Source organism: Lagopus muta, chromosome 7 (genome assembly GCF_023343835.1).
Source record: "Lagopus muta isolate bLagMut1 chromosome 7, bLagMut1 primary, whole genome shotgun sequence".
Lineage (NCBI taxonomy): Eukaryota > Metazoa > Chordata > Aves > Galliformes > Phasianidae > Lagopus > Lagopus muta.
In genome coordinates this window covers 18,814,397-18,837,084 of record NC_064439.1, presented here as the reverse complement: position 1 = coordinate 18,837,084, position 22,688 = coordinate 18,814,397, and the positions used below count along the sequence as shown (strand labels likewise).

At 35.7% G+C, this 22,688-nt stretch overlaps 1 protein-coding gene across 1 annotated transcript in view; it reads left to right on the top strand.

Annotated features, from left to right (window-relative positions):
- MALRD1 (MAM and LDL receptor class A domain containing 1) overlaps positions 1-22,688 on the top strand; it is a 203,587-nt gene that overhangs the window by 147,609 nt on the left and 33,290 nt on the right. The window contains exons 33-35 of the mRNA XM_048950504.1: positions 10,999-11,274; positions 15,997-16,122; positions 18,334-18,400. Of these exons, the coding sequence (XP_048806461.1) occupies positions 10,999-11,274; positions 15,997-16,122; positions 18,334-18,400 (469 nt within the window). The remainder of the gene's footprint in view (positions 1-10,998; positions 11,275-15,996; positions 16,123-18,333; positions 18,401-22,688) is intronic.

Genomic DNA, 22,688 nt, shown 5'->3' with positions numbered 1-22,688 from the left:
AACAAGTGCTCGTCATGTTAATACCCTTTTCAAATTGTACCTTAAGATATATTTAGTCATTTACATGTGTAATATAGCAAAGTAGAAATCTTGAAATAATATATTTTGAGTACTTGGGATTAACAAGCCCTTGGCTTCTATTTCAACAGTGTATATAAATCAAATTTCTATTTTTTATGGATCTTTGCTAATTTATTATGAACAAGTATGTATTCCTACCCCAGGCAACATTACAGGACTGGGGTAGAGTGGCTGGAAGACTGTGTAGAGGAAACAGACCTCGGGCTCGGCTGAACTTCAGTTGATGGTGTGCCCAGGTGGACAAGAAAGCCAATAGCATCCTGGCTTGTATCAGAAATGGTGTTGCTAGCAGGAGCAGGGAAGTAATTCTACCTCTGTAATCAGCACTGGTGAGGCTGCACCTCAAGTACTGTGTTCAGTTTTGGGCCTCTCACTTGCAAGCATGACATCAGGGCCCTGGAGCATATCCAGAGAAGGGCAACAAAGCTGGTGAGGGGTCTGGAGCACTTATGAGAGCCTTGTGAGAGCAGCTGAGGGAGCTGGAGAGGAGGAGGTTCAGGGGAGACCTTATTGTTCTCTGTGACTACCTGAAGGGAGGTTGTAGTGAGCTGGGATTCGGCTTCTCTCGCATCCCTAGTGATAGGACTAGAGGGAGTGGTCTCAAGCTGTGCCAGAGGAGATTCAGACTGGATGTTAGGAAATAATACTTTTCAGAAAGAGTGGTCAAGTGCTGGAATGGGCTGCCCAGGGAGCTGGTGGAGTTACCAACACTGGAGTTGTTCGAGGAATGTTTGGACATTGTGTTTGAGGCACATGGTTTAGTGAGAACTATTGGTGATAGGTGGATGGTTGGACCAGATGATCTTATGGATCTTTTCCAACCTTAGTAATTCTGTGATTCTATGATTCAGATAAAGGAATAAGCATTATTAGATAACTAGATTAGATAACTAGAAAAATATAATTTGCAAAACATTGAAGAATGATTTTGTCATGGTTTTTTGTTCTTATCACATTACATCTCTTTTGCATACTATGCTGAAAATCATCTTCCACTCCTTTCAGTTCAAAGCCTTCTATCCTTACATCATTTTCTCTATACCTCTGTGTGTAACCTGTAGCTTACATTACACATCCCATACATTCTCCTAATGCTTCCACAATTCCAAATTCTATTAATTCAGCTCCTCACTCAGCCTGTCTTGCTGACAGGCTGACTTTCAGACATCCTAATTCCATGTTCCTCACACGTTCTCTACCTCTGCCAACCAGTGCACAGCTATGCATGCACCCTGACAATTCTGCCAGTTCCTCCTACTATCCATTTGTCCAGCCTCCTCCAGTGTTAGTCACTTTTTCTGTTGCACCAGCTGTGTATTTCTACATTTCTAAGAATATCAAAGGTAATCTCCTGATGAGTTTGTGACTTGATGTATCGTCTCCTCCACAGATCAGAAATAATGTCTAGATATTACTTACTTGTGTTTTGACTTTTTGTTTCTCTAGCAGTTTCGTACTGCTTTATGAAAAGTCCTATCCTAGTCTGTACCCTAGGGTGGGTGCACCCAGTCTGTGCTTGCAAAGAGGCAAAAGAACTTCAGAAAAACTGTATAATTAAATAAACCTTAGTTACTTCGGAAGAAGAGCTGAACTCTGACACTTTAATCAAGTGCCTAACAAAATGTAGCTGCTCTGGACAAAATGCTATTTTTCACTGACAACTTAAAAATTGAGACAGTGAAATTTGAAAATATTACCTACAAATAGTATGAAATCAGTGCTGCGTAAAGAGAAAGTTCAGTATACCATTCTTGCAGATATTTGAGCAAGAATATTTTGCTTTAACAGAATTGGTGGGTACGTTTATCTACTACACTGCTAGACCTGCTTTGATTTTTGTTCCTCATGTTTATTCAGAGACTTAGTTCAGAGAAAAGTGTGTATACCTGCAGTACAGGTTTTCTGTAATGTTCTTTCTTTCAGGAGGTAACTTTGCTCCTGAATATTTTTTCCTCTCACTGCATTATTATTTTTCAGCTGTTCTTTAATTACTTTGGGTTTCCTGAGGCAACATGTTCTAAACAGAAGCAATCACAATTTATCTGGTTGGGAGCTCTAAGCAATAAAGCATTACCAGCAGCTCTAATTCAGCTGAGATTTTTATTTGTTTTTAAGTAGTCAACCATCATTAGACAGGCAGGACAGTTTCTTCACATTCAAGAATATTTCTGAATGTTTGAACAAAGAGTGATCAAACTAGTCCCTGGCTTACTACAGAAGTAACTTCTAGCTGATGCTCATGCATGGAGGAAGCTGCAGTGCCAGCTGCCAGAGGCACAAAATCTAACTTGGTTCAGAATTAACTGCTAAATGAAAGGTAGTCTTACCACGTTTCAAAGACCACTCTTTTTTTCTGATATAGTGTGTGAAGTTTTTATATTTCCCAACAGTACTCTACTCCAGAGATCATCCAAGCAAAAATTATTTTTGCTTATGGAGATTGTATATTGGTAGAAGGTATGCCTCATGGTGATCATCACTGACTTCTGCTGCAACCTGTCATGTGGTGAAGTTCTCCAGTAACCCTGTTAGCCCCTCCTTAACATCTCTCTGTGAACTTTCACTTCTAAATAGTACTGCTTGAAGTAAGCAAACACAAATAGGATACATTGCCTCTGTGTCGTCTGATCATGGCAGAATTGCACAAAACTCTGTGTTGTTTCTCTACAGTTGATCTACTCCTGCAGATGATCTTTCCTACTTTCCAGAGGAGATAATATTGCAAAGAAGTTCCATGATAAAGGAAGTGACAAAAATCACATCATTTAGTACAGTTACACTTAGATTTTCAGATTAACCATGGCGAGAAAAAGATCTATCTTGTATAACGTGCCTCCAGTAGTGCCCATTTGTGGATGCCTGGGAGAGCAGTGAGCATTCATTCCCATGATGCGTTCCCCACTGCCAGCCATTTCTGACTGTTTTCCCAAGCCACATGTAGGTTCAGCATAGTGATTCACTGCTTTTTTACCCTTGAAAATTGAATTTCCCATCTTAATACCAGCAAATTTTTAGTACAAAATATATTCTGATGCTTGTGTGAATCTAAGTTTATCTTCACAAGCAGAATAGCTGTTCAGTGTTTTCTCTTATAGGCCTTGAAAACTATAAAAGCAGTATTTAAGTATTGATGATTCACTCTTCTGCCTCTTAGAATTTCTTCAAGACTTCTCTATATTGTAGTTTCAGGTGTCACAGAAAATGTGTGTCTGACAGACCTAGTCCTGAAGTTCCTTCAGAACAAAAATAATTTCCACTGACCTCCTAAGAAAAGCAGAATTAGGCATTGCCTAATATCTGTGTTTACCCAAAAGAGTAAAGAGGAGAGGATCCCAAAGGGCAGGAACAGCAGAATGTTTTCTTATTTCAAGCTGAAAGGAAATGGACTTTACCACAGACATCTTTTTAACAGAAACCGTCTCAGATGAATGTTCATAACAAAAACACAGCAGAATGCAGATTGCTCCTAAGAGTTCTTCATTAAACGTAGTAAAGCCCTGTGGCACTTTATGTAGATCTCATTTCACTGGGTCTTATAAGAAAGGCCCATAATTCATACCTTTATCTAACAGCCTGAAAAGTTTTGCTGAAGGTTCTACATGTGTGTGTTGTGTGTGATGTGATAGATTCTGCCAAAGGCTTAAAGGGATTTTATGATCTGTCTCTGAAATTGAACATCCCCAAGTGTGAACATGAAACACTCTGGAATGGTTAAGTGCTTGAACTGCACATAGTACAACATCAGATCATGGGGAAAAGCTCTGTAGAGGACATTTAACTGAATTCTCTAAGTTGCAGAGCCAAGAGAATCATTGTTAGCTTGTCTACTCATGCTTGTAGTTAAGCAGGTTGAGAGCTCAGGGATTCTCCCTCCTCAAGGGTGAGATATGACTCAGGGGAAGTATGCCTCTATAAAAAAAAGGAGGGGAAGAGGGAAGCAAGGAAGTGATAGAGGGCTTGGGGGTGTTTGTGAATAGTTTCTCTAGTTAGTCTCTCCCTGAAACAAATCAGAATGTCTTATATATCCCCTTTGCTTGGCAGAGATAGGACATTTCTGCATTTATAAAGAAAAGAAATTATGACTCAGTTTAACACCTCAGGGAGATTCTTCAGCCTGATTCAGTATCTTTCAGTGCACTTATCTGGCAGTGAAGCCACAAGTTTTGCTGATTTCACAGGAAGGGAAACAGGGAATACTTCTAATATGAGATAGAGTGCATAAACTAGCATAATTAGCGTCAAATGTTGAATGGAGTTATATTGTGCATAAATAAATATAATATATTGGCTTAAAACTTTTTATTTCTCTCTGCCTTTCAGTGCTTCTCTGCACAGAATATTGAAATCTTCTGATTCAAACTAGATGCCTTTTGGGAAATAAAAGTCTTTGGATTTATTAATAGTGTATGAGAATTGTCTCATTAATTATGAGTCTCCCAAACCATCTGTTTACACCAAACAACAACAACAAAAAAAAGGGCTTCAATCACAGAGATGACGCTTTACCTTGCTTACTTTGTTCATAAAACTCAATGTATTTTCTAAGTGGGATAGGGAAATAATTTTGGGGAAAAAAATAATCATTGCACTACATTGGAGAGAAGAAAATCCTCAGAATCTTTGTTAGGTAAGACTTAGCTTTCTCTTCAACAAGATTTAACCACAAGCTGAGATTTATCAAATTAGGTAGAGCTTACCAGGATGCTCCTCTCAGATGATGCTAAATTTGGACCTGTACAAATTACCTTTCATTATAAGTTAAGCTGAGAAATAAAAGAGTTAGCATGGCATTGTGTTATCAACCCATCTATGATTCTGAATCTATGATTCTGAATCTGTCCTGATTCTCTTTTCTCTGCACTAAATCTTTTACCTTTTCTTTTTGTCTTTATACAAGCTTTGATGTTACATTTTATTTTCTAGCAGAAGCTTTACTGGCACAAATAAACACTCACAGATAACCTGTAGTAGTATTTGAGTAAGTTCAGTGCAATGAATTTTTTAAACAATGTTATTTCCCTGTAGATCCTGAATGAGCTGATTTTATGCTCTGATCCAATGTGCGCTGAAGTGAAAGCAAAGATTACCACTGATTTCTACTTCATTAATGCACTGGATTGGACCTGTAATTAATTTATACTCTCATCTAATGGAAACTATTGGAGGAGTTTATTTTTGACTCTTCTAGCTATGGTTAATATGTCCCCAGTTTTTTTTAGATTTAGTAGGTAAATTATGCAAATGTATCAGACAGATTGTTAGTTCTCAAGGGTCTGATGCAGGCCCATTAAAATCAATAAGTCTTTCAATTTACCTAAATGGACTTTAAAGCAAAGTCTGATACAACGGAGCTAATGCTGCATAATAGCATGTGGTAACATTATTTCATGCTTTCTGGTGTTGATTTTAATACCATTGGCTACTAGTCTTAATTAGAATTCACTGTCATAGATGGTGCATAAATATTTATGGAGACCTACCTGCACTAGAGATCTTGGCATCTGAACAAGGCAGGCAGAAAAGAAATACATGGCATGGAGATCTTGTTCCATGTAAGATAAGCATTCTTGTTTGTCTCTGACTGTACTAATAACTATGATGTACAAATATTTGTATTATATCATCCTTTGAGTAATAGAGGCTACACTATCTCCAGTGGCTGGACTCATATGGCATGCGGTAAAACCTGGCATGCTGTCAGGAAACGAGCTCAATGCTGTGTGCCCAGTCACACAACATGGACCACAAAAAGAACTGTGTAACAGAGCATCTGCACACAGAAAATCTTCATCTGCATACAGAAAGTTGGTAAAACATTTCATTGTTTTTAATAAATCCACATTCCACAAATATATAACTGTGTTGCAGACCATGAGCACTTCACTCATTAAAGACTTTTCACACGGTATAGGCTCCTTATTTCTAAATCGTCAGTTCCTGAACTCGATGTAGTATAAAAGATGTTTTGGTGATTAACACATTGAAATAAAAACATCTGTAAAATCACCCATTTTATCTGATAACAATGAAAGACGGGAATATGCAGCTGTAGTTATTACACTTCATGAAGCAGTACATACAAAATTTGGTATAAGATTTTTAGTTTTTATATCCATCTTAGTGTATTGGGCTTGCATGGCAAGGTTTCATTAGAGGGGAGCAGCAGGGGTTGTCTTTGTAAGCAGAGCCCAAAAGCTGCCCTGTGTCAGATAAGAGCCAGAGCTCCAAAAGTGTCTAACTACTGCCAGATCTAAGCCAAGAGCAATGCTGTTGGTGCCTCTAGGAGTGCAGATTTAACAAAGGGAAAAACCGCTGCACAAAGAAGCTGGAGAGAGGATTGAATAACTGAGAACATCCTTGCAGGTACCAAGGTCAGTGCAGAAAGAGGGTAGGAGCTGCTCCAGGTGCAGTGCAGAAGTTCCCTAAAGCCTGGGAGAGGCCCATGGAGGAGCAGGCACCACAAGAAGCAGATCTCCAAGTGCAGCCATGAAGGAGCCCACAGAGCAGCAGAGGATGTGTCTGTAGGAGGTTCAGGACAGTCTCTGTAGGAGCAGCCTCAGGTTGGAGCTGCAGCCTGTGGGGAGCAGCTGACAGTGTGGCAGGAGGGTTGGGGGAGTGTCTGCCTGTGGTGCAGTGCTGGAGCAGTGCCTGAAGAGATGCAGCCTATGGGAAGCCCACACAGGATCGGTACAGGAAAGACAGGATTGCATAGGAGGGACCCCACAAGGAGCAGGGGCAGAGAGTTCACAGCAGAGTAGCAGAGACAAAGTGTTATGGACTGGTCGCAGCCCCATTCCATATTTCTTCTGCCCCTTGTAGTGAGGAGGTAGAAGACAGTGGATAAGAGGAAGGTGTTAGTGTTAGTTTGCTTATATTTTTCTCAGTGCTCTGTTCTCTTGGTGTCAGACAATAAATTATATAGTCTCCCTGAATCTGTTTTGTCCATGACAGCAATTGGTGTGTGATCTTCCTGTCATTATCTCAACCTGTGAACCCTTTTACATTGTATTTTCTTCCTCAGTTTCTTTGAGGAAGGGGAGTGAGACAATGCTGTGTTGGATTTGAGTTAGTTATCAGTAAGAAACCACCATGCACAGCTACCCATTTTCTCTTCAAAGTGCAAGGATGCTGGTAGAGTGGTATCTCTTTGTCTACTGTTTACACAAACCTCATCATATATATCTGTAGAGTGGGTATACTGTTCAAACACGTACAGAAGTTTAAAGTTAGATTTTAAGGCTGAGAAAGGTGAGTACACCCTTGTGTAGCTCATGACCATGGAAGATATTTCTTACATTACCATCAGCTCTTTTTCCCTGTAACCACACTGCAATGTCAACATTGTAACGTTTTAGTTTAGTTCTCCCTAGTGAACAAGGAAACAGTAAATACTGCCACTGTTAAGAATGAAATATGCCAGCAGTACATATGCAATGATGAGCCTAATATAAATAGTTACATAGCAGCTTTAAATGTAACTAATTAGTTTTGCATTAATGATATGTTGCTTGTGATTTCTTTTCAGTTTATTAATGATTTTTTTAGATTTGCATATTCCAATTAGTCAGCTTTAACAGATATATATAAATCAATGTTTTATAAATTTTCAAACTTTTTTTAGCAGACGGTTTATTTATAATTAAGAAGAAAATTATATCCTGCTTTATGTAAAGAAACTAGATTGAAATGAGGAGTAGATTTTGCAGATCATGGAAATTACAATCATTTAAGAAATGTCATCCAGTGTATAGTCTTTGTATTGCATCTGAAACCAAGCAGATATTGAATTTAAATACTTAAATGTGAGTTATTATGCAAGATGATATTCTTAAGGCCTTTGACATATGTTTCCAAATTATTTATTGTCCTGATCTAAATTCAGGGTTTTGCTTTGGGTTTTTCTTAATGTACTGAAAACATAGAACAGAGTTAACAAGACCTTCAGTTAGCCTTCCTCTTCAATTAATCTCTGTCACAAATTGGAGGCGTCTTCACTGCTCTTGGTGAATTCCATACACTCTAAAATAATTTGTATGCAAGTCAGGAAGAACTTGTTTCTATGCATTATTTTCTAATAACAATTGAAAATCATTGTAGAAAAAAAAATAATCCCTGATTTATTAAAGCGCCCAAGTATTTGCTTAATTACTGAATTTAAAATAGGATCATGTGCATGCATAAGCACTTTCTGAGATTGGAACCATAAGGCTAAAACAATCAGTGCTACAAAGCCTGAAGACAATTTAGCATGCAAGACTCATAGCAGTGCGTTTATGTATTATTGAATTAAAGATAGATTTCAAATTTTATTGCAGAACAAAATCAGGCAACTATTTACTAGCAAATGTATCATTAATACATTAGATACAGGGGGCGAGGGGAATGAAAGTGAGATAAAAATCTTCACAAATATGCTACAAATGCTGTTTTTCCCACATCAAGTGACTATAGGAAAGACAAATGTAGTAACAGTGTAGTTGCAATTTTAATTGCAATTTCCTAAGAAATTATGTGTGGTTAATTTCCACTGTGCAAGAACATAGACAAATCGAAACTATGCTGTACAACTGCAGAAGTGCATCCCTTAGTGGAACTGACTGCAGGATAAGTCATTTTCACAACCTAAGTACCTTGTAGGAGTTACAAGGAAAAGGGGTCGTAATAACAGAAGGCAAATAATGTTATCTAATTTAATAACTTATTTTTTTCAAGAGCAAAATAAAATTGTATAAGGATTCATTTTTAATAAAGATTGGCTCTATATTTAATACTGCAAGTTTTCGTCAATACGGAAATAAATAACTTCTCCCAGTGACTTTCCGTATGTTTTCCAGATATCATGGCAGAGTCATGGCCTTATATACAAATTTTGAAGTAGAATAAGTGAAAGTGAGAATAACACGTTTGTAGCAATATATCACGCAAAAGAAATCCTTTCAATCCCTTTTAAAAGTATAGGTTTTTAGTAGATTTGTGATTTAATTCTGAATACTGACAAGCCAAAAAAAAAAAAAAAAGTATATACTAGGTTATTATTTTTACTGTGTCGAAATCCATTATTGTTTTTTGTGGAGATTATAAACAATATATGGAATACATCTTTTTTTGACAGCATGAAAATATTTAACATCACTAATAATATAAATGATGTCAGGAATATTATTTTGCATAAGGCTTACACTTATGATTATCTGACTTGAAGACAGTCAACATGAAGGTCAAAGATTGCTAAGGTAGTAAGGGTCAAGGATAGACAGGGTTTGAACTCTTCTTCCTTGTAACTGTTTTGCGAGTGACCAGATCATAAACTAATATTATGTATACATTTTGTCTGAATGTAGTAGTAGTTTTTCTTTGAACCAAATACTATTAATATTTGTGATATAGATATTATAAAAACAGCCACAATCGGACTCTGATGCCCAGTGCATTGAAAATAGCAAAGTAATGCAAAAATCCATGTATTCCATTACAGTGTGCCATGCCTTCATGAAGATTTAACATTTGACTTCTGAAGTTAGTGAGTAATGCTTGCACCTTCTCTGAAGGCATTCTGAAACCCACCATGAACTGTTTTACTTGATCTGCTCTGCTTCAGGCTGCCAATAGGAAAACTACCACCTTTTGCAGATGTGGTAACACTAGATGGTCCTTCCTGTCTGCAACAATCACAATATTAATTATTTTCTTTATCTGTCTGATGTAAATGGACCTAGAAAATGATTAAATGCAGAAGTGAAATCACATAGATTTTTCTTTTCTCTGCACATCAATTTGCAAGACTCCTTAACTTTGCTCCCCTGGGGGACACTGGTGGTGTGAAGAACATTTTATTAGCGCAACCAGCTTCTTAAAATTCAGCTTTCATAAGTAGTTCTGATGTTTCTGTTAGTAAAATTCAGTTGCAGTAGTTTTGATAGGAATAAATGGAAGCTTAAATGTCTCCAATTAATTTGTGGAAATGACCACAGAGTTCTTTTCCAGTATATTTTCCAGAAAAACAAAAGGAAGGGAGGCAGGGAGGGAATATTTCTTCTTCAGTCAAGTGTCATTATTATTGTTGTTGTTGTTACTGTTGTCTTCTTTTTAGATGTAGTCTGGAAAATTTAATCTATTTTTTATTATTATTTAACTATCTAATAAGTCAAACTAAGCTACAGAATCAGAGTGATAATAAACTATATCCATGAAAAACTTTTATTGTTTTATGAGGGTTCAGACCTTACTGTAGACAATAGCTTTGTGGGAAATATGTTTCTTGTTGATCTACACTTATGTAGTCTTTGAAAAGTTTTTTGTCTATTCAGTATACAAGTAGAGAAAGATCTTGACGGTTGTCAAGATATTTCAAAATGTTTTCTGATATAGAATCATAGAATCACAGAATGGCCTGGGTTGGAAAGGACCTCAATGATCTTCTAGTTTCAACCCCCCTGCTAAGTGCGGGGTCACCAACCACCAGACCAGGCTGCCCAGAGCCACATCCAGCCTGGCTTTGAATGCCTCCAGGGATGGGGCATCCACAACCTCCCTGGGCAACCTGTTTCAGTGCATCACCACCCTTTGTGTGAGTAAAAGATAAGTTTCCCTAACACTTTAGTATTAACCTTTCTATATGGACATAACACAGACAATAACAGGATGAAAACAAATACTGGATTTGAGCTTTAGAAGGAACAGCAAGAATATACAGCAGTTAATATGGTATAGCAAAGTGTTTTTTATGTATGTACTCTACTTTCGAGCTGTGCTTTTATACTTATTATTTTACTTTAAAAAAACACATATTATATTAAAAATCAATGTCTTGCCCAGTAGCACCTGTGTTCCTCTCAGATGTAGTATAGATGGTTACTGGAAAAAATATATATATATTTCCTTCTGATCTTTCACTTTTTCACTTTTTTTTTCTTGTAGGACCAGCTTCACCACGGCCTCCAACTTGCAGTAGTGACCAGTTCCCATGCGCATATGTGCAGCAGTGTTTGCCTCTCAATGCAAAATGTGATGGGGCTGAAGACTGCTTGGATGGAAGTGATGAAATTAATTGTCCCACAATGACCCCTAGCACTATGCCTTCAAATTCCTGCAAACCAACAGAATTCCTGTGTCCTTCCAAAGGCTGCATCCCAGCTCTCCTAAAATGTGATGGTGTACCTGACTGCCTGCTTAATGAAGATGAAGTTGGATGCCGTAAGTTAATTTCATTGCGCTTGTTAAAGCCACGCTAACTTTCTTTCCCAAAACAGTGACATGAAAAAGAGTAACATAATGAAGAGTAGCAAAAAATTCAGCATTCTCTAGTCAAGTCAAGACATTGTACTGCCTGTAATGTGTTACCTGGAGAGACACTCTACATTTGCAAGTAATTTTGTTTATGCTTTTCTGTTCCCTGGTTATTGACTTTGACAAATGCTTGAAAAGATTTGCTTTGTATTTCTGTTAATAATTAGAAGAATTGCTGCTTTTATTTCCATAGATCATACAGACAATTTTTCCCTAAACTTTTCATTCTGCAAAAGTTTTTAACATTTTATTTTTCATCCTGATCAGAAAAAAATATATCAGTTTCCAGTAGGCTAGAAATTATAGTTCTTCAATCATTTGGATCAAAACTAGGGAATGTACAAGTAGGCCAGCACACAAGAAATTTCTTTAAAAAGATGTTTTTATATAAACTGGCACAGACTTTGCAGCCTATCTGTACATGAGGTTCTGTTGGTGGAAGATGCAGTTTTGTGAGAGGCCTTAAAGTTTGCTTTCCTCCAAAACATGTGAAAATTCTATTTCCTCCAAGATCAAAAACACCTCACTTCATTAATCTTCATTCAATCCTGCCTCTTCAATCCTTCCTCAACTGGAGAGTTCTGTTGTATCACAGTAAATGTACATCCCAGTGCCAGACCACAGTAGCTAATGAGTGCTTCTAAACAACTGAGATATCATTTCATTGCTTTGACTTCTAAGCAAAGCACAGAGAATGAGGGGAAATTAAGTCCTGGTCTTCTCAAAGAACAAACATTTTCCATAGCTATGGCATACTGAGGAATTGTGAGTGAGGTGGGAACTCATTCATATCTGTAATCATATTGGTACTCCAAAATTCAGTTTTGGTTATACAAACATGTAAGTTTTGACAATATGAGATGAGAATGCAAAAGGAGCAACATATTTCATTTTTCCTATGAAGGTACTGTTTGCAGGGCAAAGCAGAATGTAAGTGGTTAGTGGTGGTTTGGAAGGAAAGCAGTGAAAAGATGATTACTGTCACTCACTCAGTCTTCCCACCAAAATTTGTACATTATGAGAGCACAGCATTTCATCTCTAGCTGTCTACTTTTAACTTGTGAAATGCCATGCATGTTTGTCAGTGGGGAAAAATGAGAGTGGAAAAGGAAATATCTAACAGTTTTTGTTTAGTTTATTGAAATATTTGCATAATCTGTAAAATCAGTGATTCCTTTGCTATTAAGTTCAGCCTATGTCCACTATTATAATAACAGATTGGGAGATTTTCTGCAGATTTTTGAGAAACCTGAAATTCTTTTTTTTTTTTTTTCTAAGCAGTTATGAACAGAGAATAGTATTTTAATCAGCAGTCTGTGAGTTTTTGTTGTCTTAGTGTTCTTGCTAATTTTTAAAAATATGCATTTAGCAATTACTGGCACCTTCCACTGTGTATGAGCCATGTCCTTTAGCAATTTCATTCATGTAAGTGTAAAAATAAATGGCCAAAAATATTCTGGCAAGTGAATTCAGGAATGCATCAGATAAATTTATCTCTACATGCTGCAGAAATTACGTATAAAACCCCAAAGAAGACCAGGGCAAAGAAAAGCAAACAAAAAATGCATTAGTCAGTTCTCTACTACCACTATCTCTACCACAGAACTGCTTTGCTGCATAGTTTGTGCAGGCAGAATTTCCCATGGAGTTCATTCAGCAGTTAAGTTGTATGGTATTTTTTTTATGTATATTGTATGTACTATTCTAGTGGATTTTGTTGCTAATTAATTTTAATGAAAATATTCCTGGAATTGTTTTCCAGTTATGTTCTACTTGGGCATCCCTCTTGCCACTGTTGTGATGAATAGTACTTTAGCTCACCTACTTAATCTATTTTTTAAGTTAGTTTATCATAGTGGTAAGGGTATAAAATAAAAATATTAACATCAATGGTGTTTGTATTTTTTTTTTTTTTTTTTTTTTTACTAGATGCAGCAGTATTTGACCCAAGTGCTAATAGCAAGGAACAATTATTTTCCAGTTCTCTGTAGTGGTCCTATGTAGTTATATATCTGCTGTGGTTATAGTAAATTTTAATTACCTCGTAGATATTAAATTATATAACTTCAAGTGGGCTGTGATACTTTTATTCTTACAAGAATTTTAATTTGAACATAGAAAATGAAATATAGGTGAAAAACTGATGTTTTGACTTTAATATCTTTGCTGTTATTGCTGTCTGTCTTCAATATTTTTATCCCAAAGACACTTGAAGACCCCTCACAAAGTTAAAGAGTAACTGGTGTGGGAAGCTTGAGGTTATTTTCAATTATCTTAACAGTAAGCAATATTAGATGCCAGATCTGTGGAAAGTATTTAACAGTCAGATTAATTGCTATGAATGTTCCCTCTGTCAGTACATAAAAATCTCAGTGCCATAAATTTGCTCAGAGTAAAGGAGCACTTCAAAACCACAGAAGTTATAAATGAACTAAAAATAATTAACATTTTTCTATCTTGTCTTCAAGCCTAAGTCCAGCAGCGAGTCCAGAACTAGGGGAAATAATAACAAAATGTCAAAAATAAGATGCATACTTTCTTACCACAACCCTCACTGTGAGTTAAAATTCAGGAACTGAATCTGTTTTAGTTGTAGTATATTTGACAAACCATAAACAGTACTTTATATCCACATTTGAGATGTCTCTTGAGTACAGGCGTACAAGGTCTAAAGAACATATGAAGAGTTACTAAGTTTAAAAGTATGTTTTATGTCAAATTTACAACTTTGTTTCTCTTGAAGTTCTCATCTGAACAAACAATTATTTTTACAGGCTGGATATCTGTGTGCAAATGAGCACTTACCAAACTAGTCCAATTACTATTGGAACATCATGCCCCAAATTGCAAATGTCCAGCATTTGGATCTGTTACACACAAAATAAGTATGAGATTGTTATTTGGTTATGAAAGTGCAACAGAGGGCATGGGACTGTCAGTTATTTTCTGGCTAGCTTACAAAATCCTGAGATAGATGGTAGGTTATGCTACAAGTGTGGGTCATGAGAAGCACCACAGGACTGGAGTGATGCTGTAATCTGTTATTTTTCGTACTTGCCAAGACCTATTTGGCCGGACTGAGTGGTAAAGGGAATGAGAGCATATAGAGCAAAGGCACTGTTATAGAACAGAATCTAGATTCTTTGCATAACAGGAGGAAGTGGAAAAATGTATGTCTATGACTGAGTGACAAAGTATGAATTCCATTTATTAAGAATGAAGTATTTGCTGTTGTACAAGTGAGAGCTTCAATTTGGTCCAGTGCGGTAAGAAGAGATTGTTGTTGTTCTTGCTTTTATCTTGCTCTTCTCTGTAGTGACTTCTCCAGTCATAGAAGAGTACTGTGATCGTTTAAAATCAGTCAGAACTTAAAATGTCTCAGAAAGATTAATTAAATTTTGAAGCAAAGTAACGTTCTTCTCCAGATTTTTCTTCAGAATTTAACATATGTTAGTGCATGTAACTAGAATGTTTGATCCCACAAACCTTTACTTACATGAGCAATTTCATAGTTATTTATGAGTGTCAAAAATGGCAATGTATGTATAAAATTGAGCTGCACCATTTTAAGTGTGCATATTTTTGTGATATACATAAGCTGGAGATTTACATTTTATCTAGGAGTGGGACTGATATAGCTTTTAGCAGCTTGGCTATCGTACCTGGGATGTTCACTGCTGTGTGCATTGGCTCTTGAACCCATGAGCAGGAAAGAAGTATGAAATACAGATGTGGCACTGGGATATTTTAAATTTTTCTAGATTCTTTCTCTGGTTCTACTCCAGTTTATTATGAATACATCTAACTTCAATGGAATCAGAATTTCCTCTGATTTGCATTCATATTGAGAGAGTTCAGCTCATACTAGCTAAACAAAAACCTTTAAATATAATAGTTGAAAGCAGTGTAAGAGAGCACTGTGTTAGATAAAATGATGCTTTCTTCTATAGGAGGATGTAGGACCACTGCATATTTCATGTATATGAGTGATGCAGTAATAATCCTGTACTCAGAACCTTATGGCTTACGTGATTCCATCAAGATTCTTCCCTCATAATTCTTCTGGACAAACTTAGAAAAGACAATTAAATGCCCAGGAATTAAAAAGGTGTGAAAGTTCAGGTATTTCAGTACAGCTTTCCTTTACTTTTTCTTCACTAAATATCTGTTAGTATTTGGTTCCTCACAATAAAAGGAAGCTATACTATGTCAACTTTTTATTTTCTGTTTAAATTTTTTTTTTTTTCCCTAGCTTATGCCTGGGATTTGAATGTGTTGTGTGGTAGTTTCTTACAGGTTTTCATTGCTTTTTCAACTTACTCTGATAATAGTTTAAGCAAATATGCCCGTGATTACTTCAGAAATATAACATGGGAAAATCTAGCTTCTGTAACATCTGTGTACTGTGTTTGTTTACCTATTTGTCCACTAAATAGCAAAGTTTTGTGACTTTGAAGATGAAAGCTTGTAAAGGTCACGTGGATCCAAGTTTATAAACTAAAGTACAAATGAAGTTTTCTGCTAGTTTTTTTTTTTTTTTGTTGTTGTTGTTTGGTGTTTGTTTTTTTTTTAAACAGTGATAAAAGGAAATACAGCTGACAATAATTGTCATGTTACTTTTCCTTTCAGCCCTTACAGAGTGTTTCCACGGTTCTTTGCTATGTATGTCAACAAATCAATGCATAGCAGTCTCCCAGCGTTGTAATGGCATTGCAGACTGCATTGACTTCAGCCTTGATGAGTCCAGCTGTTCAGGTACTTAGTTTTCTATTAAAGTGTCATTTTGCAACACTAAAATACAGTGGTTTATTAATGAAACTAGAGTCAGCCCACATACTAGACTGAATTCACTGTTAATCAGATTATATTGGGTGTGAATTTGCATTATGAAAGTGTCACTCAGAAAAATAGGGAGGGAAAAGATGGAAAATAACGTGCTTAGTTAACATGTACACAAGGGACTTTCATGTAGGTATGAAATTACGTTTGTTGTTTTTTTGTTTTTGTTTTATTCCTCTGTAATATGCTACTGGGACACTTGATTTTAGCCATTTGAATAGAAAGATCAGCACTTCTGAGTTTCTGGAACAAAATTTGTCTGGAAACATTGTGTTCATTGTGTCTTTGCTAACATTAAAAATTAACAATTTCACAATGCAGATAAAATATATACCCGATAAATTTGATTGAGAATACATTTTCAATGAAGAATATTTTCTATTAAAAGGTATATATTGAGAAATTATAGGAATGTAGAAAAATATAGAACCCAAACTAGAAATAATTTATTTCTGTGTAAATCCTCCACTATTTTTTTCAGAGAGCAAATCCTTTAAGTGATTGTCTTTCCACTCTTCTTAAAACTGCAAGTGTCTACATTGAATAGCACTATATTTCTTTATGTCCGCAAATGATTTTATGTGGCATACTCCAAAAGTTAAAGAACTACACCTAGTTTACTTTATTATCTTTGTTTTTTAAAGCATAAATATCATATGAAAACACAGAAGAATATTCACAGCTGTGTTATGATTGCACATTGTTATAGTATTTGAGAATAACAAGTGAAAATAAAACTTGACAGTCATGCATCACATAAGAAAACTTATTTGCATCTTACTAGTTATTATTCAAAATATAAGAGATTCATTTCTGATTTTTAGTTTTTCTCACAGTGGTGGAGTAAAACTAATCTTAAGTAAAATTAAATTTCTTAAATTGGAAATCCATGAGAAGGCGTGTCAAAAGCAATGAAACAATGTATGACTGATATATCCCTGCATTTAAACACTTTACTCTTTGCAAAACCAGTGTTGTTAGTTAATCTCAGTAGGCAGCTCAGCTTCACACAGCTGCCCACTCATCTCCCACCACAGGACTGGGAAAAGAATAGGGCAGACAAAACTGAGGAAGTTCATGGGTTAAGAAAAAAATTAACAATAGTAAATAAATAAATGGACAGCTAAATATATCATAGAATCATAGAATGACTTGAATTGGAAGGGACCTAAAGGATCATCAAGCTCCAGTCCCCCTGCCACCAGCAGAGCCATCAACCTCCATTCCTAATACTAGACCAGGCTGCAAGTGAAATAAAAGCAAGTGTTGCAAAAGGAATCATCAACCATCAGCTGACTGATGCTCATCCAATCCCTGAGAAATAGCAACCCCTGGAAAACAGCCCCCGAGTTTTATTACTGAACATGACATTTATAGGGTATGGAACATCTCTCTGGTTTATACAGGTCAGTTAGATCTTGACTGCTTTTCTTCCTAGTTTCTTGCCTGCTCCCATGCTCCTCACCTGGAGGGGCAGAGGATGAAACAGAAACCTTGATGTTGTGTAAACATTGTTCAGTATCATTTAAAATTTCAGTATGTTATCAAAGTGGATTTGATCACAACTCCAAAGCATGGCACCATAAGGGTGGCTATGAAGAAAGTTAAATCCACATCTAGTAAATTCTATGAGTCTGTGATTCTATGTGTTACAATTCTAGGCATCATGAATTAGAAAGTTGATACAGGATAAAGCATTTGTTCTTTTGTCACCACTGCATTTAAGCTAACAAGAAAATAATGATAATGCCAATAATAAAGTAGACGTAAATACTATGAAAATATAAGTTCAAAGTTCTTGGCTCTCTCTATATTAATAGTTTTGTTGAAATATTTAGTAATTGACAGAAGTTTCCTTTCTGGAATCAAATGTAACTCTCAATCTGAGACTAATTAGAAGCCTGTTCAATTTCTCTTGAAGTGCTAGAGATTCCATTGATTTCAGTGTATTTGTACTTTATACTTTTATCGTCAAGATTAAAGGAAAAGTTTTCAGAAATACTTAGCACCCAAAATGTTAAATGTGAATATTCTGCCATTCTGAAAATCAGACAGTGACAAATATAATAATTTTGAAGGTATGGAGAGGGTGGATTTGAATTATAATTTCTACTTTTTTGTTTGTAGTTTGTCCTGAAGAATACTGCAAAAATGGAGGAACCTGCATCATCAAAGATGATGTTCCTTTATGTCAGTAAGTTTCACTGGGGAATGGAACTGTTGAAAGACAAGTCTTTGTCTATATTATTTCTTACATTTGCTGAGTAATACAACATTGAAAAGAATAATATTTACTAGAGAGAATTTTCTGTAACTTTCATCTATATATGACACAGCCTGTTTGCCTGATACCTTACATTTTGTCTCATGTTTCACATCAACATTTAACAGCACTTAACATGCTTCTGTGAAGATTGCATGCCTCACATGAGGAGAACATATTCTCATCTTGTCTGAATTTGTGATGTATTCTTGTATAAAGTTTTTTTTGCATATATTTGCATATCATTGACAAAGGTTTATATTTGCTAAAAAAAATGAATACAATCCTGCTGTGGAATATAAGAATCTTTAAAAAGTGTCTCAAAATATCTGACAGTTTTCATTTTCACAGGAAAACACTCTGTTCCCCACTGGGAAATTACAGGGTACTTTTAAAGTGCAAAGTAAACAATGTTCTTTATCACACTTTCGTCCTTCATGTACTTCAGTGAATCTTGCCAAAGAATTTGCCAAATTACTAAAGAAGTGACTGTATCTAAGCGAGGGTATCTATCTTAGTCAGAACATGACAAGTTTGTCTCTTAGTCTCTAGGTAACTCATTAATAAGCAAAACTTCACTCTTTCAAGAGATATATATCCATTATTGGATGAAGAAATGTTATAAATAACAGCTGCAGCAAATACAGGCACTTTCCTACACGATTCAGGCAGGGACATTCATATATGAATACTTTCCACTTAGCTCTCAGAAAATGTTGTTGCATGCAGATTTCCCAAAGAATCTCTGACAGTATCGAATAGAGAATGACCTCTGCCTTAAGCTTGGAGTTTCATCAAGGTGGCTCTTTCAAAATTTTCTGGGAAATAGAAAGAGAGAATGGGGGATAAAAACATGAAGGAGATTGCACATAAAATGCAAAGGATAGGCAGCAAAAAATAAAGGGATTGAGAATAGCTATAGAGTTAAAAAGATTAAATTATTGATCAATAAGAAAATTGCTTTCAGGGACAAGGCACTAGGGGAGTACTCAAGATTTTGGGGATAGAAGAGAATTATAAAAATTGAATTTATGTTAAGTCTTGCAAATGAAAAGAAACCAAATTAACAGATGGTTCTTTGTCCAAAGAAATAAAAAAATAGTTGGAATAGTAGATAGTAAATAGGGAACACAATATTAAACCCTGATCCAATATATGGGTAATTGGACTGAAGGCACAGAAATGGCAATGATTTAAGTGATGAGCGCATGTAGTGCCAAGAGCTGTACGTGCTTGTGTTGAAGGAATAGATAATCTTTACTCAAGAATGCTTGAAAAATACTGCATGTTGCAATGGTGGAAAGTTTTCTGAAAACTCTGCTTTTGGGGTACGTGATTGGAGAACAGAATAAAGATGTTTCTTACCTGACTGCATAATTTTAACTCTTATACCATCTGAACAAAATTAATGAGTTGTATTCACATATAAAATATACTAGAACTGACATACAGTAAACTCATTATATTGCTTGCCATTCCTTTCTTTTTATAGAAACACTTTCTGTGTAATACGCCAAATTTAGAGTAGTTACACTAATACAAAAGTGAAATAATAGTTTTGTTATTGCCTGAATTGTAAGAAGGCTTTAATCTTTACGCAGAAAGTGTAATTGCATTCCTTGCCCTGTAATTAGACAATCTATATATAACTTAAAAATACATCTTTATTAACAGTTTTTAAATTGCATTGAATATATACCATTTGGCTGGCTTAGCTGTGGAAACTAGAATTTCAAGGAGTCATTATACATAGATTTGCAGTTAGCTTTGTAGTTGTATTTATAAATGACCTGAAATACAGAAAATTAATTATTCTGTTTGCTTGTGTGATAAAAGTGAGAGTGTTGCCTTTCACTTTTAAATTTTAGGGGAAAAAATGATTTTACGAGCTTATGATTGAGTCAGATATTGCTTAATGTTAGAAAAGCTAGAGGCAATGTTGTCCCCTAGTTTTTATTTCTCATTCTTTAAATGAACCCTGTATAGTAATCACAACTGGTTATTTTTAAAGGGCAAGTACATTATTTTATTCTCAGTAGCATAATTACAGCATTTTACAACAAATAATTACAATAAAAAGCATAGCTTTTCTGTAGTTGAGACTTTTTTTCAGAATCTGATTTTGTCTTAAATGTGCTAACTTCTGTTATGCAAAATATATTATTAAGAACAAATGCTGCAAGGTGTATGCAACTTCAAGTGATGTCACAGTGGACTAATTCAGTGCCTTTTCCAGTCAAATACTATTTGTACCAGAGGATGGAAATTCTCTTTAGGATAGGAAGGATATTCTTTCTTACCTTTCACACTCAGTCCTACTAAATTTAAATACAGAATAGGAGACATTATGTGATCTGAAACTCAGTACTCTCATACAGTAAGATTACCTATCTAAACTTCATTTCAAGGATCAGCTCACCACTAGGGATCTCTCTATGAGGTACCTTGAGTCTACAGGTTGGGTATACCTGATGCAATGCACAAGGTTTCATTAAAGTTGTACGTGATGTAGGGACTTCTGGAAAATGTTGACAAGAGTTTTGAACTTTCCCACAGTACTGTGGGAGGTGCTTATAGGTCTGTGCTGAGGATGGCAGGAACGGTGGGGATGGTGGAGAACTGTATTTGATAATCTATTATTCCGTAAATTGGGTAGGAAAAGCAGATACCATCTATTCTGTGCCAGCTGCATCCTGGTATGCATCTTACCCAATCTAACATGCAAAACTCCCTGATCTTACAATGCCCTCAAGCTATCTTTCAGGTTTGCAATTTTCCCTCTTATTCAAACAGGGTGAATTTAAGTCTCCAAGAATTACACTCTTTGTGCTGTTGCTAGGTGGCTAAGAGATTGCCTAAAAGCAGCAAATTCTACTAAATTAAGAACTTTTGAACTTCTCTTGCCAGCTTTTGCAGTGTTGACTGATCTGGAAAGCTCCATGCATTTTAATTTTAAGTACATACCAACATAGAGGATTTTTCTCATTGCTTGGAAGGATCTTTTCATGTTCACTGCTGCCCTAATCAGCTACTAGGCTGCATCTCTAAGAGGGAATGAGTAACTATGTGCTATTCCCACACAGACATTTATATCCTGCAGGGAAGGAGTATGTATTTATCAAAGCCAAAATAATTTTACTTACTTCTAGTCCACAAGTCTTGTTTTCGATGTACAGAAATATTCTTCTTTCAAACATATGTTTTGATTTGTAAGATGCAGGTGAATTTTGAAATATTTTTTCAAGAGTGTAATGTTAATATGGTTAATGGGATAACTGTAGTATTGATCTCAGCAGAGAATAAATGGGAAAAAAATTCCAGAAATAAACTTCAGTCATCCAAATAGGCTTTAGTATTCAGTACGTTGTGGCAGGTTGACTTTTTGATTGTTTTTAAATGGTGGATGTGATTTGGATTTAAATATATTATCTCTTTGTGGACAGAAAATGAATTGTCCAGAACACATACTCTTTTATTGTTGGAATATGTGTGATTTGCATCTACTGATTAAATAACAGATAACACAAATCATATGCCAAATGTGTGGAAAGTCATGGAATATCTACCAAGCCACTCTCAAGCAAGCTATGCCTTAACTGTCTTCTGTGCAGGCATATGGAAGTCAGACAGGTTGTCCCTGAAATAGCCCAAATTGGTTTCTCCATTTTTCTGTGATGGAGTAGCTTGGAAACTGTAAAAATTCCTTGGGTGGATTTCAGGTATCAACTGTGTATCAACCCATGCATTGCACATAAACTAATCCTTGTGAAGTGTCTGTTGGAAAACACTGGAGCCAACCATAGGTAATGATGGCTTCTTTAGTTTAATTGCTAGATAAGATTAAAGATTGCCTAAATTCTAACATGAAATAAATTTAAACTCTGGGTCATTAACTTAATATGTTAAAAAGTATTTTTGCTTTTATGTGAGTTATTTTATTTTCATTTAGAACATTTCCATTTTGTATTTTAATCCTTTCATCAGTCTTCCTTCTTAACTATTTTATTTTCTGCTACTCCATTGAGCTTGTTAAGGAAAGCTGTGCAATATTTTTTAATTGCTGTTCAAATAGTTTTAAAAATTGAATCGTGTTTTAAAATGAAGCTAACAAAAAGATGACTGCTAACATCTAAATGGAGCATGTAGCGTGCAGGTTTGGCATGTCTGAGTTACACTGATGCAACTTTTCATGAGTAGTAGATGAATGAAATGTTGTTTA